Source organism: Moschus berezovskii, chromosome 5 (assembly GCF_049115385.1).
Source record: "Moschus berezovskii isolate FMDL1 chromosome 5, NW_MosBer_1.0, whole genome shotgun sequence".
Lineage (NCBI taxonomy): Eukaryota > Metazoa > Chordata > Mammalia > Artiodactyla > Moschidae > Moschus > Moschus berezovskii.
This window is the reverse complement of record NC_142464.1, coordinates 108,959,033-108,986,534: the sequence shown is the minus strand read 5'-3', so window position 1 is coordinate 108,986,534 and position 27,502 is coordinate 108,959,033. Positions and strand designations below refer to the sequence as shown.

The 27,502-nt window shown below is 38.3% G+C and overlaps 1 protein-coding gene across 1 annotated transcript in view; it reads right to left on the bottom strand.

The window, feature by feature from the left end:
- CDS1 (CDP-diacylglycerol synthase 1) overlaps positions 1-27,502 on the bottom strand; it is a 79,855-nt gene that overhangs the window by 11,902 nt on the left and 40,451 nt on the right. Inside the window, exons 5-12 of the mRNA XM_088836448.1 lie at positions 25,444-25,583; positions 14,435-14,493; positions 12,514-12,596; positions 10,408-10,495; positions 7,727-7,795; positions 4,825-4,977; positions 3,325-3,444; positions 165-268 (exon numbers count right to left, since the gene is read on the bottom strand). Of these exons, the coding sequence (XP_088692574.1) occupies positions 165-268; positions 3,325-3,444; positions 4,825-4,977; positions 7,727-7,795; positions 10,408-10,495; positions 12,514-12,596; positions 14,435-14,493; positions 25,444-25,583 (816 nt within the window). The remainder of the gene's footprint in view (positions 1-164; positions 269-3,324; positions 3,445-4,824; positions 4,978-7,726; positions 7,796-10,407; positions 10,496-12,513; positions 12,597-14,434; positions 14,494-25,443; positions 25,584-27,502) is intronic.

Below are 27,502 nucleotides of genomic sequence, written 5' to 3'. Positions count from 1 at the left end.
ATATAGCCCAAGGCAAGAGTGTGACACCGTTCCAGGAGACACCATTCCTTTCACTATTATGGAATACCAATGACAGAAAAAGTAACAAATTCAAACTAATGCCAGTGGAAATGAGAACTCAAAGAAATCATCTAATAAAACATTTTTTAAAAATCTAAAAGTACCTTATAAAACTTGTGATGTACACATGCACGAAAGTTGCCATCAAATACTGACAATCAAATCTGTCCATTATCCCGCCATGTCCAGGAATGGTGTTTGCAAAATCCTTCAGAAAAAAAAAAAAAAAACATATTAGTAAACTCTCAAAAATCACCTGCTATAAAATTTCTATCTGTAAATGTCTCCTTGACATCATAGACTTCAAGGAAAATACTTTACTATTGGGTTTTCCTATTAAATATAAGGGCTTCCCTGGTGGCTCAGACAGTAAAGAACCTGCCCACAATGTGGGAGACCTCGGTTCGATCCCTGAGTTGGGAAGATCTCCTGGAGGAGAGCATGGAAACCCACTGCAAGTATTCTTGCTTGGAGAATCCCCACAGACAAAGGACCCTGGTGGGCTACAGTCCATGGGGTCGCAAAGAGTCAGACTCGACTGAGCGACTAAGCACACACAAATACAAACTTATTATAACATATCCAACAGATTTAAACCGTATCTTTGGAATATGTTAGAATCATGTTAGAATGATTACTGAATTGACCCACAGCTTTCTTTTTTTTTTTTTCGGTAATTAATTTATTTTTTATTGGAGGCAAATTATTTTACAATATTATATTGGTTGGTTTTGCCATACACTGACATGAATTCGCCCCGTGTTTACATAAGTTCCCCGTCCTGAACCCCCCTCCCACCTCCCTCCTCCCTTTATCCTCCCTCTGGGTCATCCCCGCATGCCAGCCCCGAGCATCCTATAACATGCATTGACCCTGAACTAGTGATTCATTTCACATATGACAACATACGTATTTCAATGCCATTCTCCCAAATCATCCCACCCTCACCCTCTCCCACAGAGTCCCAAAGACTGTTCTATACATCTGTGTCTCTTTTGCTGTCTCGACCCACAGCTTTCTATGTTGCTGTGGTTTCCTTTTTAGGGATCCAACCCACACCCACTGCAGTGGAAGCAAGGGGGTCTTAACCATTGGACTGCCACGGAAGTCCCAAGCCAAAGCTTTCAAATAACACTATTTAAATATTCATTCAATCTAGTACTAACTTTGTTCAGTTAATAGAACTTTTTCTAAATAAAAAACGCTATCAGCTATTACTAATCGTATATCCTGCTCTTCTGTTTTATCAGCAACTACTGGAAGGGTGTTATTTTAGTGTTGTTGACAGATGTACAACTGGTTCTAGCTCATGTTTATCCCAACAGTTCTTATGCTGAAATAAATATTTTACTACGGTGATGAATGTTTCTTCTTTTTTTTAAAAGTGTTGGGGTAAAAAAGAAAATCAAAACAGCTCATTCATTTGGGACATGTTAGTCCATTAAATGGCCAAATGGAGGGACTGGTTAATCAGCCTCTGCAAGTTGACCCTGAACAGATCTATCCAGGAAACGGAAATGTGTCAGTGCCCAGAAAATGGAAATGACCAACTGCTCTTCTCATTTACTCAGGCAACCTGAAAAACCTCTAAAATGTAACAGCAATTATACCTTCATTTCAGACATGAAAAGAAATCTCATCATTCAACAAGAAACCTTGGATTGGAGACCATTAAAGCAAATAAAAAAACAGCTAGTGGGAAGCTGCTGTACAGACCACAGGGAGCTCAGTTTGATGCTCTGTGATGACCTTGAGGAGTAGGATTGTGGGGCGGCAGGTGGTTGGATGCAAGCTCAAGAGGGAGGGAAAATACGTTGCACAGCCGAAACTAACATAACATTGTAAAGCAATTATGCATGCGTGCTAAGTTACTTCAGTCATGTATAATTCTCTGCAACCCTGTGGACATAGCCTGCTAGGCTCCTCTGTTCATGGGATTCTCCAGGCAAGAATATGGAGTGGCAATCCAATAAATAAATAAATGAAAATATCATTTTAAACATAACATTTCTCTCTTCAAAAAAATGATCGAAAAACTCTTGGGTTAATTTTTGCCAACACATTTCCTTCCATCTCTCCCCTACTGATCCAAGCACAGGAGAGCCATGGTGACTCAGTCCTGCTCCTGTTTGCAGCCTTTTCAGGCCTCTTGTCTTGCACAGCTACTGCTGTGCTCCTTTGTGGATATAAATTATCTCCCCAAGTAGGTGGTGAGCATCAGTGCGGACAATATCTTGCACATTTTTATATTTAGGTGCACATATTGTATGCACCTAAGGTAGGATGTCCCCCATTGCAAGTGCTCTCTGAGTTCAGGTACTTGCTTCCCTGGGATCTGGCCCCACCCACTCTGTAGTCCGATCTACTCTACCGTGGCCATGCTCTTCTTCACCTTCCCTCTGTGAAGGCTCCTCTGCTCCAGTGCGTTCACTGGAACTCCCTTCCTTCGATTTCTCTGCAGGACTCATCGTCCTTTCCCCAGATCTCTGCTCAAACATCACCTCCTCAGAGAAGCCTGCCCTGACTGCCCCACCTTCAGAAGCTACTCCCAATGGCACAACATTCAATCGTAGTGAAGCCACGTGAGGAAAAGTTGAGATAACAGGCCATTATTTCACTTTATGAGATTCTCACTTAAAACACAGGGCTGATTTTAGATATCTGGAACAGGGACCAGCAGACTATGTCCCACAGACCAAATCCAGCCCACTGCCTGTTTTCTGTAAGTAAAGTTTTATTAAAACACAGCCACACCCATTCACTGACATTTTGTCCATGGGACTCTCTCACTACCACGGAAGAGTTCAGCGTTGAGTAGTCTGCAACAGCTCTACTATTAACATATGACTTGGCCTTTACAGAAAGAGTCTGCTGCCCCTCGATCTGGAGAATCCACAGCCACAGATCCCAGGACTCCCCTGCACGTCCCTTCGTATGAGAGAGTGACAGGACACTACACTTAACACAATTCACGGCCGGATTCTCGGATGAACACCTGAAGGACCGAGATTCTGTGTCTGTCCCAACATTAAGTGACACATGCCATTTCAAGAAGAGAGGCTGACGTGATACTTTAAGATGCATTTACACGGCACGACCAAAACCTAACAAGAAAGGAGATGCTCTGTGAGGTCAACACATACAGGGTGGGAAAGTTTTTGCTCAGGGGCTTAATGTGGGAAACCAAAAGAGAACCAAATTCCAACCCTCTTACAATCTCTAATTATATTCTATAACACTCTAACAAAGAATCTAAACACACACCTTGATTTTGAAAGCTCTTTTGAATCCGCTGGCAAAGAAGCCTCCGAATGGACCAATCAAAGATGCAAACGTGGAAAGAGCAATGCTGTGTATCTGGAAAGGGTACAGGCTCACTGTTTCCTAAAGAGGTTAAAAAAAAAAGGAGGGGTTGGAGCTAACTGCATGAGAAATGTATTTGAGCATGCCACCTAAACTAAGAACCGTGATATAAACAGTAAGTCAAGAGCATATGCCATATTTTTATTAATTTCACAAATTTTCAAGATCACAGGAAAAAAATTAATGTTGTAAGCTCTTATTACTATCCTTTGTTTATTCAGCCTACACTCCCCATTCCCTCTGTAAGCATACTGAAAGCACCTGGTGTACTGAAATCTAACAGGCTGCTTTCTAATCTGTCTAGAGATTTATCCATCACTTGGGTTGCAGGATTACCAAAAATCAATTAATCTCTGAAATTGTTTTTTACAGTTGTTTCTGTAATTATATAATATATATTTTGATTGTGCATTTTATTTAACTTTAGTTTTATATGACAAAATGAGGGGAAAGTTGATCCTTCTTTTAAAATTAAGTTAAATGCTGTGGAAACACCGGAGAGTAAAATGCTTAAAAAGACTGCCAAAATGAGCAGCAGGAAGACAGTTATAAAAGATCTGGAGAGGAAATCATAAAAATCGAGAAGAATTCTATAGTCAAATTATTTCGTAAATTCTTAGTCTTATTCCACTTTAAATAAACTGAAATGACACATTTGAGAAAGCGCATCATGGGTGTGATTTACAAAAGATCACTAAGAACTCCAGTCTTTGGATTTGTTCTCAAAGCAATGGGCTCATCCCAATCAAAGACTGACAGAATCAAAGAGTTCTCTAGCAGATAACAGATGGCTTGAACATTAAGAAAATTATTGGAATCAGTGTATCAAGCATTCAAGTAGAGAAATAATTTGTTGGTTAACCTTTTTTTCTCAAAAATTAACTTCAGTTAACAATTAAATGTTTCAGGGAGCCCCTGAAACAGGAGGTCCAGTGGTTAGGACTTAGTGCTTTCCCTGCTGTTGCCCGGGTTCAATTCCTGGTCAGGGAATTAAGACCTAGCAAGCCATGAGGCACCACAAAAAAAAAGGTTTTAAATTGAATCAATTTATACCAGTTACACATAAAACATTATAACTCATCATTGCTTTGCAGAAATCTAAAGGATGCTGAAAAATGTTTCTAAGACAAACACAAAATAAATTACCACCAGTATTCAAACCATTAGGCAAGTAAGTTTCTAGAAGATAATTAGTTTGTGATAGCAATATTCATTTTATGTTCAAGAAGGGGAAACCCCAAGAGAATAGGATATATGATTGAAGCCAAGCAGTTAGTGAAACTGCTTTTATATTCTATAGCTAAAAATTCTGTAGAAATTGATTTCTTGTGAAAATCTTAATTTTACTTTTAAAGGAAGCTTAATCTTGGGGAGGGAGGACCCCTCCCACGTTTATCTTACCCTTCTCAACACTGCCTTCAGAAAGGGAGGAAGTGAGTAACTCTGAAGCTGAAAAAGTTCTGAGGGTTCACACTCCGTAACGAAGGAGTTTACATCGCTTCGGTATTCCACTGGGCAGACAAAGTACTGGTATTTGGATAACACGTAAGCAGCCTAAATAACAGAGCAAGCATTAATAAAACATTAAATGAAATAGAAATATGTATATATTAAAATTCTAATGTATATATGTTATGTGTCAGAAAGGCCAGAAACAGAATGCCAAATGTTCCTTGCATTCTCATTCTGCCATGTATATTTAAAGTTAAATGATCATAAGCGACACAATAAAAGACTTTGAAAAGTCATCAGGAAACCAAAAAATTTTTGAAAATCAGTGTTATTATAATCTCAGTATGACAATAAGAGGGAAGGGGAAAAAGATAAAAAAATTGATTTGAGCATTTAGACAAGCATATGGACAAGCATTATAGCAAGGCTGTACTTTTTTTAAGAACGTACTTAATGTCAACAGAAGCTAAGAATTATAAACATATGGGACAGTACAGGGCTGAAGTTTCTTACATAAAGGTTATATTAATTTCATCAATAAAAAATAACCAGTAATTCAAAATTGCTAAGAAAACAGCACAGGTGAAAAACCCAGAAAATGGTTACTAAATTATTCTTTCTCTGGACGCGTCACTGCAATTTTTAAAGCTATCTGTTCTCAGCCACAGAAGATACATAAAAGCAAAATATCTTATTAAAGTGCTAGTTCATTTCCTTTCTCTTACAGACACTCACACCATTATATTGCTCAAGAATGGTTAATAGAAGTGCAAATGTAACACTGGGAGTGGATATATAGTGATTTTGCTTTTAAACAACCAGTTTCCTCAAAATTACTTACTAAATATATACATACATACATATATATATATATAATTTCCCTCATTATCTTGTCATGCATTACGTTCTTATGGGATAGCTCTTGGTCCTATCCAGTGATATGGCTGTTCTTGTAGAATTTCTAAATTGTCTTTAATGATATCAGATTCTTGTAGTAGTATTTAACTTAATAATATTCTAGTTATCCTTGCTTCATACTGTATAAACATTGGATAGGACCAGGTCCCTTCCCATTATCCTATTTATCAATTATTATCTCATCAACATTCTACCAAATAAACAGTGGAATAATTTTTACAATTCTATTGGAGTTTTCATTGAGAATGAACTAAACTGACAAAGGAATTATGATGGTTTTCCCATCCAGCCTGGCTCATGTCCATTTATTTGTGTAACTGCTCCCTTTCAAAGCCCCATGTTGTTAGTAACTACCTTATATTTGGCTACAGAATATATTCTACAACTGTTAAGGGACATGACTTAAAAATTCAACTTCCTGACAGTAATTTTTTGGTATATTTATCTTATATCCAGCCATTTTTCTGTACCTTTTCTTGATTCTCACAAGACACCTTTGAATAAAAAACCTAAATTCCATAATTATACACTATTTTTTAAAACATTAACAATATCCGTATTCACAGCTAAAAGGGAACATCAATTATTTTTAACAAACTTTTTCTGTAAACTGGGATCACAGCCACAAACACCCATTAAGTCAAGCAGCTGGCAAGTGTGAAGGAGGCAGAACTCTTCAACATCATTTGCAGACTCTGCTTTTACTCAAAGCCACCGCCTGTCCCAGTATCTGTGTCCTCCAAAGGCTGCACAGCTATTAGAAACTACCAGAATACAACAAAGGCTCTCAAGCCTACCTGTGTATGAGAATCAGCTGAGGGAGTTAATTGACCTGGCAGAGGGCTGGGACATGAATGTTAAAAGAAGCTCCCCAGGTGATTTTGATACAGGCCAGGATGAAAGCTCCTGGGCTAGAGAATACAGGCATACCTCGTTCTATTGCATTCGCTTCAGTGTGCTTCCCAGGTTTTGTGTTTTTAACAAATTGAAGGTTTATGGCAACCCTGCCTCAAGCAAGCCTAACGGCACCATTTTTCCAACAGCAAGACTTTAGTGGAGAAGGTAACTACAAAGGTGGTAAAATAGGAAAAGAACTGCAATTAGAAGTGGAGCCTGAATAAGGGGTGAATTGCTGCAATCTCCTTATACAACTTCCATGGATGAGGAATCACTTCTGATGAATGATTAAACAAACTGGTTTCTTGAGCTCTATTCCTGGTGAAGATGCTGTGAAGACTACTGAAATGACAACAAAGGCTATAGATGAAGACACAAAGTGAGTTGATAAAGCAGCAGCAGGATTTGAGAAGACTGACTCCAATTCTGAAAGAAGTTATGCTGAGGGCAAAATGCTATCAGCATTGCATGCTACAGAGAAATCATTCACGAAAGAAGAGACAATCAACATGGTGTATTTCATTGTTGTCTTATTTTAAGAGATTACCAGAGCCACCTCAACCTTTACCAACCACCATCCTGATCAGTCAGCAGCATCAACATCAGGGCAACGTTCTCTACCAGCAAAAAGATGATGACTTACTGAAGGCTCAGATGATGGTTAGTTAGCAGGTTTGTTTGTTTTTTTTGCGGGGGAGGGGGGCTACAAAGTATTTTAAAATTGAGGTATGTACATTGTTCTTTAAGATATAACGCCATTCCACACTTAAAAGACTAACAGTAAAATGTAAATATAACTTTTATACACACTGGGAAACCAAAACATTCGTGTGACTTTAACCCCACTACTTGCTTTATTGTGGTGGGCTGGAACTGGAGCCACAGTATCTCCAAGGTATGACTGTGGATTCTGTTGAGTGGGCTTCAGTTACTACACTATTAGCATTTTATGGTTTAACGCTTTTAGGTTTAGAATAGATTAATAAGTTTGCTAACATTTTTCAAAATATAAAATAAAAATCCGAGTAAAACTCACAATGAATCCAAAGATAACTGTGGAAAAGAAACCACCAATGAATCCTTCCCAAGTCTTCTTAGGAGACAACTGAAAAAGATATTGATTTTTTATATTAAATAAAATTAGAAAATAAAATGTAAAAGAGTTACTGCACAGATAACATATGTTCAGTGAATTCCCATAATACCCTGTACACCTCTCCTTTTTCTCATGTTGAAAAGACTTTGCAACGCTTTTTCCTTCAGTCCATGATTGTTTTATTTGTGTGAACCTCTCTAGTAGTCTAACACATATTAGGCCCTCATACATCTGACATATTGTGAATATCTGTTTCTATAAATTGCCTCAATTTGTTTTCATCACTCAAAGGACTATAAACTCTATGCTGAAATAACTGTCCCATGATGTCCATGCTTACATAAACTTCCAGAATAATGTGGATCTTGAAATAAGGCTGAGATCTATTCATTCTAAGTATACATGGTCTGTACTGACGAACTCCTTAACAAAAGTAGGATGAGTGTAACAATACATGACACTGCAGAACCCCAGACCATCACATATTCCAATGCCATGCTTACAGCAGACCTCTTTCTGAAATGGCAATATACTCCATAGCCCAGGTACAGATTAGCCCCACAAGTGGGCACATATCCTCCTTCCTTAGGTCAGAATATGTCATTCTCTATGAAGAAATATATTGTGCTTCTAAGGATACTTTTGTATTTTGTATACCTTTGCAATTTGTTTCAGATTGCAATTATTGTTTATTAGTCCTTAGAGCATTTAGGGAGAGAAATCTGGAGGAGTCTTGAACCTGATGAAGCAGGGGCAGGAGAAAAAGATTTAGGAGTAGACAGTGCTAACTGCTGAGATGCTCTGGAAAATAAGGACTCGGAACAGGGTTCTGATCACCAGGAAAGCACTCTGGTGGACTCTGTAAAAATCCTTTCAGTGGATCAGTGAGGACAGAAGCCAAACAAATAGCAGAGGGAAGATTCTGACATAGAAATGGGTAATATGCTAAAGTACATGAAGTCTCAGCCTGAAGTTTACAAAGCACAAAGCCTTTCTTGACCAATCTGACAACAATTCCATCATAGGTAAGCAACTGGTATATACCACCTCTTAGGATAACTCAGTATTATTGTCATGAAACAGCAGCTGACTCAAATTCAAAAGTGCCCGCTGATTATTTTAAAGCAAGCTTATCAAATTAAATTGACCTTATCATACTGATTTCAGGGTTAACTTGCTTAATTACATCTGGCTGTATTATACAACTAATTCAGCCTTGTAATTCACTAGAAATTGATGCTTAAAATCAGACAGTAAGTCTTCTACAGCCTCTGAGGGCTCCTGAGTCAACAACCTCTCAGCTGGTATAGAAGCCTTGACTACTTCACCACTCGCTCTTTTTCTGGAATAACTTTAGAAACTTTAAAAATATGTAATTTGCTGCCCAGTGTCCCTACAGCTCAGCTTGATGCTATGTACCGGACTCCTATGTGGGGAAGAATTTAAGGAAGGTGTTTTTGAAGGACAGGCAGTCCATATACTCTTCTGGGAATGATAAACTATCCTCACATCACTCTGAACAAACAAGTTTTCTATTCGAATAATTGTCTCAGTTCCTCCAAAAATGCCTTCATGTCGTAACATCACGTCATAAGATCATCCCACTTAATGCATTTGTGGGAATGTCATAAAAGACCTTGCCCAATATATAAACCAAGTAATTCCTTCATAAGGAAATTTATTGAAAAGCTTTTATTTTTTGAAGCAACCAGTTCTATAAAATGGTCTGTCTTTATAGGAGAAATTGATTTCTTTTTTACCCCAGATGGGAACTTAAAAATTACTTCACTTCCTTCTTTGCCTCCATTGACTATTGTGCTGTGCCGTCACTTCAGTCGTGTCTGACTCTTTGTGACCCCACAAACTGTAGCCCACCAGGCTCCTCTGTCCATTGGATTCTCCAGGCAAGAATGCCGGAGTGGGTTGCTGAGCCCTCCTCCAGGGGATCTTCCCGACCCAGGGATCAAACCCTCGTCTCTTAAGTCTCCTGCATTGGCTGGTGGGTTCTTTACCACTAGTGCCACCTGGGAAGCCAAACAGAACCAAATCTAACACAAAACAACATGGTCTCCTCATGTGTATTTTCCGGTCTCTGATCTTCACTTTTCCTTATCACTTCCATTATTCATCGATGTTTTTTATTGTAGAACCTCAAGTGTTTTTTTTTAATGAATTTGGGTATAAAAGTCTTGCAAACGGACATGAGTATGTGATGCTGGTATATTATAAACCCTCAAACAACTCAGTAAAGGAGGAGACAAATGAGATGGCTTGAGAGGAAAGCAGAGTCAAAGACAGGCCTGTTTAGAGGGTTGTTGGAAAGGAGAATAAAAAAACCACATGACAGCCAAGGGAAAGAAGCCACGGGAAAATGACATGAGCCTTCACAGGAGACGATGAATGACATAGGAATCAAGAGAATAGCTGATGAAGAACCCAGATGGAATCATTGGGAAATACAGACTTCTGCTCTCAACACTGTGGCTGCTGAGGGTAGCTAAGGAAAATCAAAGTGCCTCAGAAATCAACAACGTGTAACAGCACCAAACTGTTGGGAAGTTTTTCCAGTAGCTAATCATATAGGTTATGGTAAGGGCTTGCTTGTGGTGTTTTTCCATTACCTTAATTAACGGAGTTCTTCCAAAAAAAAATCCAAAAATGTAAGCAGTTATGTCATTGCAAATAACACTTGATATTGGAACAAGGAACCTTTAAAAAAAAAAAAAAGTCAGCAGAAAGAAGTCTGTAAGATTAAATGGCAAATATTTACACAGGTTTTGACTCAATGAACCAATGCAGTAACCCTTTGGATGACACTGCAGACTAGTCCAGAACATAACACATGCTAAAAGATGAACAGACACAATAAATATCAACCAAATTTGCCCATTTAGCAGTTAGGCGGAGTAAAATCTATAAACACACCAGAAGAATAGTGCTAGTGAAAATATTAAACAATCAATTAGACAGTTAAACAATCAATGTCTATAGTTACGGACTTGCAGATTTCCCTTTTATGAGGAATGCCAACTAAAAACTGTCGCTCGCTGTCTGACTCTACAAGATTAGGTCACTAGTCACTGCCATTGCTGGCCTCTGCTGACCTTTAACACATCCTGAAAGGAGTTCAGGGCAAAGATTAGGAAAAAGGCACTCCGTGCTCCAGGAAAAACTGGCAGAACAGGCCCTCAGAGAGCTAGACAAGTTTTTAGGAGAAGATTTTATGAGGCCAATTGCTTATGTCAGACTCACGCCCATATTGAGAAAAGCACTAAAATCATTAACAGAGACAGCTGCTCCTCGTGACTAGTAGCAACCTTCTGCCAAAACGCGTGCTTGATGGCATGCGTCCCCTTCCCTAAAATCGTATGTATACTGACCTCCCCTCTGACCTCCTTAGAGCAGCTCCTCGGAGCTATCTGAAAAACTTTCTCAGAGTTATCTGAGAAACTGTCTCTGGGCTATATAGTCCTTATGTGGCTCCAAATAAAACTTAACTCACAATTCTCACATCATGCATCTTTTTTTTTTTTTCAGTCAATAGGAGCAAGTTACAGTAGTATAAAGAATTTTTTAAAAGCAGCCTTTCAAAATAGAAATGAGTCAGTCAGAGTATAATCTGATAAACTTACACCAAGTTCTTGTCCAATTATCAGTTTTAACTCTTATCTTAGCCTACAAGGGCATTAAACCCTACTAACTGTACACAACCTACTAATTTCAGTGATTGCCTCCCATCAAGGAAAAGTTTGTACATGGAAGGCAGTCTTAAAATGATTCCAATTTTTTGCACACACATACATAAAAAAATAACAACCTGTCAAGGGAACAAATTTATCTTGACTAAACTTACCAATTATAAAAACTTTTAGTTTACGGTGTTTTAAAAGAATGTGAAAAAAATATGGTCAGATTTCTTAAAATCTTAAGTTTTTCTCCACTCTTATTTTTAATTAATTGTTTTAGTTTAAGCTAATTTTTAACTAATAAAAATGCTTTATCTATCTGCAACCCACTCCAAGTAGGTTATTAGCAAGTAACTCCAAATACTTGAAACCTGGACACTCTACACCTACACACAGGCAGAGGAGAACTAACCCACCTTTCACCCAGAGAAAAGGCATTGCCAGCTCACTGTCTGCTGAAAAGCAAACTTTCCCCTTCTTTTTGCATTCCTCGTAAACAGTATAGTCTTTTTAAACTCGACCCTTTGTTTTTAAAAAAGAGTCATGTTAAAGTGTAGTAACACCTGAAAATGTATTTAATTATTTGGAGCTTTTATGAGGGTTTTCTGCATTTTACTGGAAACCTGAAAAAGGAAGTCTTACAGTTGAGAACAAAGCATTTGTCTTCAGTTGTCAAACAGAAGTGAAGTCACTCAGTCGTGTCCAACTCTTTGTGACCCCATGGACTATAGCCTGCCAGGCTCCTCCATCCATGGGCTTTTCCAGGCAAGAATACCAGAATGGGTTGCCATTTCCTTCTCCAGGGGATCTTCCTGACCCAGGGATCGAACCCAGGTCTCCTGCATTGTAGGCAGACTCTTTACGGCCTGAGCCACCAGGGAATTCAGTCAAACAGTTAAGGGGAACTTATTTTAACAGAACAGAGTGACAACAAATAGGACATTTTAGTAGAAATCCCCGTAAGACACTGTCCAGGGTAAAAGAGCTTTAAAAGTGCTATAAATATATATAAATATAAAGCAGCATATACTGTCCCCTTACCATATCATGCCTTCAAACAGATTTTGGATGACAAGATGTGACTGAGTGACTGTTATCAGTAAGGTGACATGAGTCCATGCGAACTGTTAATAGCCCAACAACACAACAATAATGAGCACAAGAGGTCAGGGCAGGCCACGAAGCAACAGCAATTCTGAAACGCAAGTTTCTAGCACGACTACTGGTCAAATTTCATAAGATAAAGTCATACAAAATAAACGCCATTAGTAAATTACCTTCATTTTGGTGCCTCCTGAAACCTGAAAACCATGAAAAATATTCAACAACGTAACCTTAATTTATACAAAAATGGAATGCTAATAATACCAAGTTACATGTCTAAATTTAAAAAGACATATTAAAAAATAAACCATCATCTTGAATCATGAGATTAAAGTGGTAATGACAAGTTTACAGTATTGCTATGGCATTTAGATAAGAACTAAAATTTTACTCTGACTGCATTCTCTAGTTACTAGAAATGCTGAAAACGATTTTTCCCTGAGTTCACTATGGTTAACATCTTCCCATAAAGAGTTATTTATAACTTCAAATGATTCAAACCAGCAGGGATCAATTGCCCTTAAATCCAATCTTTTCATACTTGAAAGCTGATCTTCACAGCTCTGTTCAATGACAGTATTCCATTTTCAATTGTCAAAAGGCCTCTGTTTCATCAATTCCATCTATCCTGAGACAGAGCTACTTTAGCTAGCTACTTTTAGCGTCATTAGTATGAGTAGAATGTGAACAAAAAGGGCTAATATTTCTATGTATTAGTCTCATAATTTTTTTTCGTTTTTGCTGCACAGAATGCCGGATCTCTGCTCCCCAGTCAAGGATCAAACCTGCAACCCCTGCATTGGAATTGTGGAGGCTTAACTACTGGACCGCCGGGGAAGTCTCTCATACTTTTCATTGAAAGTTATAAAAGGACTTTTTTCAAAATTCTTATGATTTTGATTTATTCATAATAAACCTATCTTCCATTTCAGCAAACAGTGTATTACGTTGGTTGCTCAGTTTTGTTTTCATCTGCTTAAATGATCCAATTCTGTCTTAGATTGCTTCAATATGCATAAATGATTTTTCCCAATAGGTACTATTTATATTTTCATAGCAGATTCTATTATTTCTAATTTGTCTTGATGGTTTCTAGATTTTCACTGAGAATTTTACCTTTTTTTTTTCTCAAGATCCCCAGAAATTAGAAATGTAAGAAATACTATAGTTTTCCAGCAATGGTGCTCAGCAGGATGTCTTAATGGGGAAAAGTAAAGCATGAAGAATAGGAATCGTACCCCAAATTCACAACAAACCTAGCAAATATGTGAATTTATAGATACTACATTTGTCATTTTATACTTTTATTAGCTACCTTTTAAGAAAATAAGAGGTCATCATATAGTGATACATATATAAGACACTGAACCCTGTTCAAGGATACACTCAAGGAAACACTTTTGGCCAAAATGAATCATGCAACTGTATAACTAACCATAGCTACCAGGAAAATGTAAGCTCTGTTCCCCTTATGCCTAGGCTAAGCACAAGTAAACATAGGTCCTTTCCATACAAATATATGATAGATGTTTCTGAGACTTATTAACTGTTCAGGAGACTATGGGAACACCTCAAATTTCTACATATTTAGGAAATCCAAATACTTGACTTTAATTTTACAGCCTTTGAGAATATTCAAAGGAAAAATTTTTAGGAAACTGGAAACAGTTAAAAATTTTGAGTCCTCAAAAAAACTTTTAACTTTAAACATTTATAAATATTAGTCATCAAAAATTCAAATACCCCTCACATTTAGCAATTAGCAGATTAGATCCTATTTTCTCAATACAGAAAAAAAATAATAAAGGTGAAGGTTTTTATTACATATAGTGACTACAAAATAATGGTTCATACACACCATATAAAACTGCAGACGGTAATGTTTCTTCACCAAGCTCAGCACAAACATGCAGAAACCTGTTCAAGAACAAAAACATGTGCTTGTTGTGTAATCTGTTACAAATTCTAAGATTCGATGAGCTCATATAAGCCAAATTTCTATACCACAACTAGCTATATGTTGGCTGTTCACTCATACACTACCTCTCCTACTCTTACTTATATTATTGTTGAGTCACTAAATCTCGTCCAACTCTTTGCAACCCCATGGACTGTAGCCTGCCAGGCTCCTCTGTCCATGGGATTTCCCAGGCAAGAATACTGGAGTGGATTGCCATTTCCTTCTCCAGGGGATCTTTCTGGCCCAGGGATCAAACCCTGGTCTCCTGGACAGGATTCTTACCTCAAGCATTTTAAATAGAAGTTTCTTGAGGGAAATGATCCTGTATTCTCCAAAATGCCTGATATAGTCCATGCCATAAATTCAATAAACATCTCTGACATTAATTAAGTGAGTCAATCCCTTGCTAACGTGTGGACATGGAAAATTGGGCCCTGAATTTCAGTTCACTAAAATGTATTCACTGTATCATTCCATCAAGTATATATATAGAATGTTTAAATCTCGACATAAAACAAAAATTAATAATAATTATTATAGCAGCTAACATCTTTGAACACTTATTATGTTCCATGTACTTGTCTAAGCCTTTTATACGTATTAACTCATTTAATCCTTCCAACATTCCTATGATGTAGTTACCTATTATTATCTCCATTTTACAGATGAAGAAAAATACACAAAGGACTTTATTTACTGTGGATCATGGAGTTACAAAGGACTTAAATAAACCCTTAGATTCTATTGACCCTTAAGAGTCATGTGGTTCCATAAACCATTATCCTCAAGATTCAGGTTAAGAGTGATTCAAAAATTCTCAGAAACATATTATAATGATTACAGTAAAACAAAATACTCTTAACAATTTCAAGATGCGCAAACAGTATGTGCGTTTCTGTCTATAGTCTATAAATTAATTACAATAAAATTTTACTACATAAAAATTCTACCTAATGAACTTTTGTTGTTGTTGTTTAGTTGCTAAACTGTTTCTGATTCTTTCACGATCCCATCGACTGTAGCCCACCAGGTGCCTCTGTCTGTGGGATTCTCCAGGCAAGAATACTGGAGTGGGTTGCCATTTCCTTCTCCAGGGGATCTTCCCGACCCAGGGATCGAACCTGAATCTCCAGCCTTGGCAGGCAGATTCTTTACCACTGAGTCACCTGGGAAGACCCCCTAATGAAGCAGAAATCTAATAATTCTATGTTAAATAATGAGGACTATGATACACTTTTTCGCCCACTGCATCAGTAAAGTTCTGAAGATAATTTTTTTTTTACAGAAGTAGATGTTAGAAATGCATGAGCCAAGTTTAATTTCAACTAAATAGCCATGCATGCATTCTATTCAGCAATATCTTTAGAAAATGAATTCTCTGAGATAGAAAACAAATGGTCAACTAATCTATCCCACGTGAAATAAACACTAGACTTTGCATATCTAAATGTACTTACCAAGGGAGTTCTACCCACTAGAGTAAGCAAGGTTGACACTACTCTGACCAGCGCACGGAATCAAACAGCAACTGCCTGCACCTGTTTTTTGATGACTGATTTGAAATGTCAGTGAAAAGGGTGATAGTAAGGGAAGAGAATGCATACTGGCTCCCGGATCCTACCTCACACTTCCTATTTGCCACCTGTAGAATCTGACTGGTTCAACTGCAAAAGGAATATGGAAACATTTTCTGAGTAGCGGCAAACTGAGACATATGTCCCTTTCCTCAGAGAAAGAAAGGAAGTGGAGTGGGGGGGCACTAAAACACGGAATTTGTGGCATCAAAATCACCTGTAGCATAAAAGACTTTCTTTTAAAATTACGCTTTAAAATTTTTCTTCAATAGCAGGTAGATTTCTTTTGTGGCTTAAGAAATAATGAAATCTCTATGCTGCTTTATGCCTTTGGTCCACAGTTACAGGTGAACATAGATTGGACTTGGAGAGGCTAATGGGGGCTGCCCTTGTGGCTCAGCTGGTGAAGAATCTGCCCGCAATTTGTGAGACCTGGGTTCGATCCCTGGGTTGGGAAGATCCCCTGGAGAAGGGAAAGGCTACCCACTCCAGTATTCTGGCCTGAAGAATTCCATGGACTGTATAGTCCATGGGGTTGCAAAGAGTCAGACATGACAGAGTGACTTTCACTTTCAGAGCTAATGAGGTAAAGGCAACTCAGAAAAAAGACTGAGCTGAAAGTCTCCAGAACATCCCCTTCTGTCAAAAAAGACCTTTCTGGCTCTCCCAGAAAGCCCTTGGCAAATTCTCAACATCATTAATTATGAATTATCTCCTCACAAATACTACTCCAACATGTATGGTTTTCTTGTTCTTGAAACTATAAACCATTCACCCTTAAGCATTTCTTCAAACAAAATTACCAGCAGATTCATTCAACACTTTCCTGAGGATCATTTTATCCAGGACAGTCTTGGCAACTCAGTTTTACCTGATCCAATTTTATGGTTAAATCCACCAGTAACCCACAACTTTTCAGGGTGTTCTAATAAATGATATAACTATCTGACTTGTGGATATATTAAAATAATACCATTCTTGGAATCTGGGGGAGGAGGATGTAAACTGTTTTCCTAGCATATCTAAGGTTAAATATTGTTGTCAAAGAAAAAGAATCCAAAAAAGAGACGCATGCATTTACTTCTTTATTCACAGCCATTTTCTGTTTAAATGGAACACATACATGCTGTATTTCAATAAATCTATGGAAAGGATAACTCTGCATATTTGGAATCATAGTTTTACTTTTTCCCCAATTAACAAAGAACATTCTTATGGTTATATTTCTAATTAAAATCATAGGATTTGTTAAAATGTTCACTGAAGAAGTTTCCTAAACATACAGTCTTGATATATAACTATTTTTAGTTATATATCAAGTATATATAACTGATTACCAGTTATATACACAGCACTGGGGCCTGTGCTGTCAGTGCAAAGACAGAAAGATCTTGTGGCCCAATATCAAGGAGTTCCCAGGAGGTTAGGGAGACCAAGTACCCCAACAGACTTAAAAGAGGTATAATCAGAAAGCATAACAAAGAATGAGATGTCTAAGGAGTCAGGTGAATTGAGGAAGAAAAAAAAAAAGACACTGAAAAGTCCAAAAGATGTGATAGAAGGAATTTCAGAAAAAGTAGACAATTGAAAAATATTTATTGAGCACTTTAGATGCAAACACAAAATACAAAACATGGATAAGATAGTCATTCTACTCAAGGAGCTAATTGAAGAGACAGAAAATATAAAGAAATAATAAAGGTTTTTAAAATTTCTTATTGTTGGTTAACCGATCAGTAAACACATGAAGTCCTTAACTCAAAAAACAGACAGACCCAGGATTATATACTGGAGGTTACTGATTCATCGATTACTTTTGTACATGGCTGTATTTTTCATTGCACTTCGCTAACTAACCAAAACTTTGAAATGTTTCAAACATCGTATTCAACAATTCAGAAGCACACCGCTTTATGTGTTGCCATATTCAGACACTAGAATACAACTGAGGTGTTTTAAAGAAGTTTAAATATGCAGTGTTGAAATTCACACAGATCAACCATTATATTAGCTAATATATGGAAAAAGTTTTCCTTTAATCTGCATAGTGAGTTTAAGGTCTAAAACAAGACTGATGTGTAAATAGTTTATAATCATGTTTAATTAAAAAACTGTTAAGTGGGAAGGCTTCCCTCGTAACTCATGGTAAAGAATCCACCTGCCAATGCAGGAGACATGGTCCAGAGAGATCTCATAAGCCATCATGGAGCAACTAAGCCCATGAGACACAGCTCCTGAGGCTGTGCTCTAGAGTCAATACTATGCAACAAGAGAAGACACGACAATGAGAAGCCCACACACCACAACTAGAGAGTAGCCCCTGCTCATGGAAATTAGAAACAGCCCACGCAGCATCGAAGATCCAGCACAGCCAAAAATAAACAAACTATATATATATATATATATATATATGGCTTCCCGCATAGCTCAGTTGGTAAAGAATCTGCCTGCAATGCTGGAGACCTGGGTTCGACTCCTGGGTCGGGAAGATTCCCTGGAGAAAGAAATGGCAGGAGCCAGGCAGGCTACAGTCCATAGGGTCGCAAGAGTCAGACACGACTTAGCTATAGCTTTCTTTTCTTTTCTACACACACACACACACACACACAGACAAATATAAACTATAAGTGGTTTTGGAGATACAATCCTTTATGAACAGTGATTTGTGACATCTTTCAAAGATTTCATCTACATCCTTTGAGATGAAAGATATACAGGATGTTTGAAAACAGTTCTTAATCATGGATTAATTTTAGCCATAATTTAATCTTATACTGTACAGTGATTTTTCTTGAATTCAAAGTATTATATTCAAGTCATAACCTCTCCTTAAGGGTTTTAAAAAAGAAGTCAAAATAGTTAGCCATGCACAAATACAAGCGAAAAAACCTGACTAACATAATATGCCTTTAATATGCTTCTCACTAGTTGGCTAAAGAGATCTTAAGGTGATGATATTATGGGTCCAGCATCTTAAGCTTATTCACCTGTCATTGCCAGACATGTAATCACATGGTTGCTCTTGTTTCTAAAGAGCCCCAAATCCAAATCACCAAGATCTTTTAAAAATATATCCAGACTCTAGAGAAAATGTTGTCACTGATGTTCATTTTGCTATCAGACAAATTCATTTTACAACAAAATTATCTAAAGTGTCAGAATGGCTTCTGGGTCCTAGTCAGTGAGTCATCTGGGATGATGTTAAGTGAGTCATTTAATCTGCTGGGCCTTGGTGAGTAGGTCAGACCTGGATATAGGTACATTTTACTTTAATAAAATTCAACATCAATGAAAAAGCTTGTGTTGTCTCTGCTTTTTATATCTGTTAAGACCTATAAAACTCAATTGACCACTGTAGAACTAAAATTTGGATAGGCCTCTTGGAATGTTAAAGAGAAGAATTCCAGACATTTTTCACAGCATAATTTGAAAGAAAGGTACAACTATCTCAGCAGAGCACTCTTTCTATTTCCTCACTCTTGTTTTAAAGTCTAACTTTATTTGCTGGACCAAGCTTATAAATGTTGCTAATCACTTCAAGAATCAACCAATAAGGCCTCAAGACCCAGCAAACAAAATACTTATGTTGAAAAGAAAAATTATCTCTAAAAAGCACTATGTTTGGATGTGCATGTACTCAGCCTCTTGATCATTCATCCAGTAAATGTGTGTTAGGAACCTAAATCCCACACCCTGTTTTAGGCACCAGGAATTTAAAAAAAACAAGAGAAACACAAAGTGGGTGCTGATGATCCTTTAATAGGACCATATTTAAGACACATGTGAAATGGTAACAGATATACTGGGATGGCCAAAAAGTTCAAAATGAACATCTTATGAAAAACCCAAATGAACTTTTTGGCCAACCCAATAGAATACCATGCATAACTTATATCAGAAACTTCATCACTTAACCCAGCAGCTCCTAGCTTACTACAAAGTTGCATTTTATAGAAACAGAGACTGGAAAAGTCAGTTTTTATTCCAACCCCAAAGAAAGGCAACGCCAAAGAATGTTCAAACTACTGCACAATTGCACTCATCTCACATACTAGCAAAGTAATGCTCTAAATTCTCCAAGCCAGTCTTCAACAGTACATGAACCAAGAACTTTCAGATGTTCAAGCTGGATTTAGAAAAGGTAGAGGAACCAGAGATCAAATTGCCAGCATCTGCTGGATCATAGAAAAAGCAAGAGAATTCCAGAAAAACATCTATTTCCACTTCATTGACTATGCTAAAGCTTTTGACTATGTGGATCACAACAAACTGTAGAAAATTCTTAAAGAGATGGGAATATCAGACCACCAGACCTGCCTCCTGAGAAATCTGTATGCAGGTCAAGAAGCAACAGTTAGAACTGGACATGGAACAACAGACTGATTTCAAATTAGGAAAGGAGTACTTCAAGGCTGTATACTGTCACCCTGCTCATTTAACTTCTATGCAGAGAACATCATGCAAAATACTGGGCTGGATGAAGCACAAGCTGGAATCAAGATTGCTGGCAGAAATATCAATAACCTCAGATATGCAGATGACACCACCCTTATGGCAGAAAGCAAAGAGAAACTGAAGAGCCTCTTGATGAAAGAGAAGAGTAAAAAATGTTGGCTTAAAACTCAACATTCAGAAAACTAAGATCATGGCATCCGGTCCCATCACTTCATGGCAAATAGATGGGGAAAACAAAGGGAACAGTGACAGATTTTATTTTCCTGGGCTCCAAAATCACTGCAGATGGTGATTGCAGATGGTGACTGCAGCTGTGAAATGAAAAGATGCTTGCTCCTTGGAAGAAAAGCCATGACAAACCTAGACAGAATATTAAAAAGCAGACATTACTCTGCCAACAAAAGTCCATATAGTCAAAGCTACCGTTTCTCCAGTGGTCATGTATGGATGTGAAAGTTGGACCATAAAGAAGCTGAGCACTGAAGAACTGATGCTTTTGAATTGTGGTGCTGGAGCAGCCTCGTGAGAGTCCCTTGGACTGCAAGGAGATCCAAAAAGTCCATCCTAAAGGAAAGCAGTCCTGAATATTCATTGGAAGGACTGATGCCAAAGCTGAAGCACCAATACTTTGGCCACCTGGTATGAAGAACTGACTCACTAGAAAAGACCCTGATGCGGGCAAAGATTAAAGGCAGGAGGAGAAGGGGACGACCGAGGATGAGATGGTTGGATGGCATCACCAACTCGATGGACATGAATTTGAGTTAAGCTCTGGGAGTTAGTGATGGACAGGGAGGCCTGGCGTGCTGCAGTCCCTGGGGTCACAAAGAGTCGGACACGACTGAGCGACTGAACTGAACTGACACTCAGAAGCATAGAAAACAAATTTACCATTCATGAAAGGGAAAAGGGGTGGGGAAGGGATAAATTAGGATTTGGGGATTAGCAGATACAAGGGCGTACTCTGTAGCACAGGGAACTCTAATATCCTGTAAGAAACCAAACTAGAAAAGCACATGAAAAAGACAGTGTATGTGAATCACTTTACTGTACACTAGAAATTAACACAACATTGCAAATCAACTATACTTCAGTTAAAAAAAATGTGTTCTAAAAGTACATTTGTAAGACTATAATAATGTCAATATCCTGGTGTAATTTTACACTGTAATTTTTCAAAATATAATCACTGGTGGAAACTAGGAAAAGTGCATAAGGCATCCTGTCTTATTTCTTACAACTGTATGAAAATACATAATTATCTCAACAAAAAGTACATTTTAAGCCAATAAGTTAGGATATAAAAGCAATTTTTCATAGACTATCACAAACAGCAGTTGGTTCTAAGAGCATCCCTTAGCATTAAAAAAAAAAATTTTTTTTTTTTTAATTTTTTGGCCATACCACACAGCAGGTGGGATCCTAGTCCCTGACCAGGAATTGAACCTCCACTCTCTGCAGAGGAAGCAGAGTCTTAACCACTGGAACAGCAGCGAAATCCCATAATTTTTAATTTTTTTTTTCACATCAAGAATAGTCCAGATTTTATTTTTTTTAAACACAATTTTTAAAAAATTTATGACCCTCCTAGTATTAAGTATAAACGTGAATGACTCAGGCATACATTAGTATGAATTAAAGCAACAATTTCCTATCTTGTCACTCTATTAATGTCTCCCACTCACCATTCACTGAATTACAAACCTGGTTATATTATCTCTTAGCTTGAAATCCTCCAGTAGTTTCCTAGGAATAAAGCCCAAAGTCTTCCTATGATACACAAGGCTCCTCAAAATGGGGCTCCTGTCTACTTGTACAACCTTCAGTACCTCCCATGGATCCCGAACATGCCACTCTCATTCCCAAGACTCCTCAGCTGTTTTCTCTACCTGGAATGCCCTTTCCCACTCTCCACCTGGCAAACACCTGCTTGTTCTTTGCTTTTCATGACACCAATCGTCTCTTTGTACTGTTCATGGGGTTCTCACAGCAAGAAGAGTGAGGTGGTTTGCCACTTCCTCCTCAAAGACCGAAGGTAAAAGGAGAAGGGGCCGGCAGAGGATGAGATGGTTAGATAGCATCAGCAACTCAATGGACATGAGTTTGAGCAAACTCTGGGAGATAGTGAAGGACAGGGGAGCCTGGAGCGCTGCAGTCCGTGAGCTCACAAAGAATCAGACATGATTTAGCGACTGAACAACAATCATCTCTTCTCCAAGGCCTTCAATGACTTTCCTGCCCCAGTAAAGCAAGGCCCTCCTTCCCTTTCTTCATGGTCTTAGAAATCCTTGTTCACATTCTAGCAGTGAACGAGGGGACACGTGTCTCAGCAGTTGCCAGACCCTGGTAGGCACACTACCGGCCTGTTTCCCTCTGTATCCTCAACACCATGCACAGCACTGGCACTTAGAAAGCACTCGAGTGTTTGTTGAAAGAATGACAATGATGACTTTCAAGGAGCTTCTGTGATTCTATAGAAGAGTAATGGTAAGCTATGCCAGTGAAAGAAATCAGTTAGAAAAAAAACGAACAAATACTGATTTGATAGAAATTTAAGGGGATGAAGCAACAATGACTGTAAAGAATTAGTTGAGAGGGTATCGTGTATACAATATTATAAAAAGAAATAAGTTGCACAGCAAAGGAAACAACAAACAAGATTAATAAGACAGTCCTCAGAATGGGAAAAAATAATTGCAAGGGAAACAACTGGATTAATCTCCAAAATGTGACACAAGCAGCTCATGCAGCTCAATACCAAAAAAACAAACAACCCAATCAAAAAAATGGGTGGAAGACCTACACAGATATTTCTCCAAAGAAGGCATACAAGACGGTGAACAAACAAAAAAAAGATGCTCAGCATCATTCATTATCAGAGAAATGCAAGTCAAAACTACAATGAGGTTATCACCTGACACAGGTCAGAATGGCCATCATTAAAAAAAATCTGCAAACAGTAAATGCAGGAGAGGATGTAGAAAAAAGGGAACACCCTTTCATCGCTGGTGGGAATGTAAATGGAAAGTCATTATGGAGAACAATATGGAGATTCCTTAAAAAACTAGGACTCGAACTACCATATGACCCGACAGTCTCACTCCTCAGCATAGAAGCTGAGAAAACTATAATTGAAAGAGACGCATGTACTCCAGTGTTCATTATAGCACTATTTACAATAGCTGGGACATGGAAGCAACCTAGATGTCCAGCTACAGATGAATGGATACAGAAATTGTGTTACATATATACAATTGAATATTACTCAGCTATAAAAAATAATGTATTTTAATTATTGAATTAAAATGACATACTTTTAAAGGACTGACTTTCCCACACACTCTGTGTATATATTTTTTTGTTTAATGAGAAATGGAAAGGAGTCATCCATATTGTATTGTTTCCAAAACTGTACTAAGTGAAGAAGAATTTATGTATGGGGAAACCCCTAAGAGCTAAAACAGTAACCATTAAAAGCTAAAGAGAAAACTCACAAATAAATTTCATTTCTGCCTTTAAAAGTGAAATGAATGATAATACTCAATATTTAAATAGCGCCAGGTACTGCTCTAAGTGCTTTGCAAAGAAACTGAGGCACAGATCAGTTAATTACATGTCCCCAAGTTTATTCAGCATATAAGTGGTGGAACAGGATTCATACTGGAAATCTGACTTTTTAAAAGTACATATCTAGGGACTTCCCTGGTGGTCCAGTGGCTAAGACTCCGTGTTCCCAATGCAAAGGGCCCAGGTTCGATCCCTGGTTGGGGAACTAGATCTCACATGCTCCAACCAAGACCCAGTAAAGCCAAATAAAAATAATTTTTTCTAAGTACATATCTAAATCAATTTATTAGGAAATTTCTTTCATAATTGGTCAACTCCGGTGGAAAACAAATCTGGTGGTTTTTTTTTTGGCCATGCTGCATAGCTTTTGAGATCTTAGTTCCCTGACCAAGGATCAAAGTTGGGTCCTCTGCAGTGGAAGCGTGGAGCATAACTACTGGGCAGCCACACATCTGTTAATACTAATGTTATCCTAAGTATCTGATTCTTAATCTAAAATCATAAAAATGTAACATAGCCTACTATAAACAAATATATATTTATTTATATATAAATGACTATGTAATAAAAAATGTCAGGAAAACTAAGTACCCTGATTAATTCTATATAAAACTATTTCCTAGGAACAAATAAAGCAATATAATGAGAAAGTTTCTTTGTAAATTATATCATTACTTGGTAAATAATCCATATGTTTTAAGTTCTTTTATTATAACTTACAAAGAAAATTTTCAAAATATAGATAGACTACTAAGCAAGTACTTTTTTTCAACCATCAAGTACTTTTTTTAACCACCATGAGAGTCCCTTGGACTGCACGGAGATCCAACCAGTCCATTCTAAAGGAGATCAGTCCTGGGTGTTCATTGGAAGGACTGATGCTAAAGCTGAAACTCCAATACTTTGGCCACCTCATGCGACGAGTTGACTCACTGGAAAAGACTCTGATGCTGGGAGGGATTGGGGGCAGGAGGAGAAGGGGACAACAGAGAATGAGATGGATGGATGGCATCACCAACTCAATGGAAATGAGTCTGAGTGAACTCCAGGAGTTGGTGATGGACAGGGAGGCCTGGCGTGCTGTGGTTCATGGGGTCGCAAAGAGTCGGACACGACTGAGCGACTGAACTGAACTGAGGGAGTAACTGAAGTTTAAGACTGTGATGAAAGTAGTTTTATATATGAGACATTTAAAAAGAGAAGGTGGATTAAAATGTAACCAAAAAAGGATGGTACAATTTAACATAAATAGAAATAAGCATGTAACATGTACTGGCTACAGATCAACGCAGAGTCTTCTCCTTAACTTACCCGCCAGATACAGGGCAAATGATATAAACCTGTGGTAGCGAATGAGGAACTGAAGTTGCTCTTCTCTTTGAACAAATGTAGCAAAATAATCAGCCACAGTCTCTCCATAGAAAAAGTAGTTCACGCACAACAGAAAGTACCTGTAATGTTAAAACAGTTAGCTTCTTTATATTTCAAACATTTTCCCCCTCAAACGCAACAAAACTATTCTCTACTTTTGGTGATGACACAGATCAAAACTAAGTTTTGAACATAGGTTCACAATATATTCCACCAAAATGCTTTTTTCCCCCTGTTTTAAACTTAATTTCAAACTTACCACTGAACAAAAATGTACTGAGTAGTTCATGCCTTTATTTAGCTCAAAATCTAATGCCAGAGATGAAAATTAAGAAACAGTGTAGAAAATACTACACATATACACACACACACACACAGAATTAAGTTTATAATGAAAATGCATTCCCAACATTTCCCTAATGCTTTTTTAAGATTTTTTTTTATTGGCCAATTTTTTTTTTTTTTTAAGTAATGCATTTGCTACAATTTTGCTTCATTTTTTATGTTTTAGTTTTGACCACAAGGCACATGGGATCTGAGCGCACCCTGACCAGGGACTGAACCTGTACCCCCTGCACTGGAAGGCAAAGCCTCTACCACTGAACCACCAGCAAAGTCCCTCTAATGCTTTTTAATAGTAGAGCTCCTAAGCCAAATTCCCGCCCGCCCTAAGGAAGATCAACGGGAAAAGAGGGAAGAAGTAATTTGACCTCTCACCTCCCACTCTGTCCTGCCCACACTGGGTCTTGCCCCCTTTTCTCAATGCTCCAGATGGACTCGAGTTGAATAAGTGACTCAGAAAGGTAGCAGTGGGGGTTGGGAGCTAGCTGCAGGTAAAAATCTCTGGGGAAAACTTTAAAAATGGGGACCACATGTACACCCATGGCTGATTCATGTCAATGTATGGCAAAAACCACTACAATATTGTAATTAGCCTCCAATTAAAATAAATTAAAAAGAATAAAATGAAGAATGTAAAATTTGAAAAAAAAAAAACCAAAACTTTATGAATGGCCTGTCCCTTCTCCCATCGCTGGTTTATCCTTTTCCCCAGGCAGAAGCTGAACCCACAAGACTTTGCTGATGGGAGTGTGTATAAGCCAGGAAAACACGCTGAGAAACACTGGCTCAGGGTTCCTCCCGGACTCTTCCTTAGAAAGTCTGTGTCCTAGGCAGCAGTTGAAGAGAGAGGGGTGGTGGTTCCCTCTGGTCCTCATGAATGGAATCAGACCCCACTGTTCCCAAAGGGAAGCACATCATGTTTCCACATTACCATGTCTCTCTCTTCTATAATGGAAATTGTCTGTGACGCCTCTGTAAGGTTCTCAAGGCCTATCTAGCCAACAAACCAACTTTTTTGTTTTTGGCCATGCCCCTCTGCATGTAGGATCTTAGTTCCCCAAACAGGGATTGAACTCATGCCCTCTGCACTGGAAGCTTACAGTCCTAACCACTGGACCTCCAGAAAGTCCCTCACCGGTCCAACTTTGGGGCCACTATTCCCTCCCACTCAGGAGAGCCAAGAAGATCTCACTACCTGTGGCAGGTGCCTCCTCTGTCCCCCATCTAGAACCTGATCGGTGCTGCTTCCCCAGCCCAGAACATCCTTCTCCATCCAAAGCCTGGCTTCATTTCTAGTAACAGTTTCTCTGTCACCTTCTCCGTGAAGCCTCTGCAATCACTGGAGCCCATCTTAACCTACCTTTTTTTCCCCTTACGCTTAAAATCAATCCTGCATGGGTTAACCACTCTCCAACTACTTTAGCATTCGTTGGAAGGACTGATGATTAAGCTGAAGTTCTAATACTCTGGCCACCTGATGCAAAGAGCTGACTCATTGGAAAAGACCCTGATGCTGGGAAAGATTGAGGGCAGGAGGAAAAGGGGATGCGACAGAGGAGATGGTTGGATGGCATCACCGACTCGATGGACATGAGTTTGAGCAAGCTCCAGGAGATGGTGAAGGACAGGGAGGCCTGGCGTGCTGCGGGTCATGGGC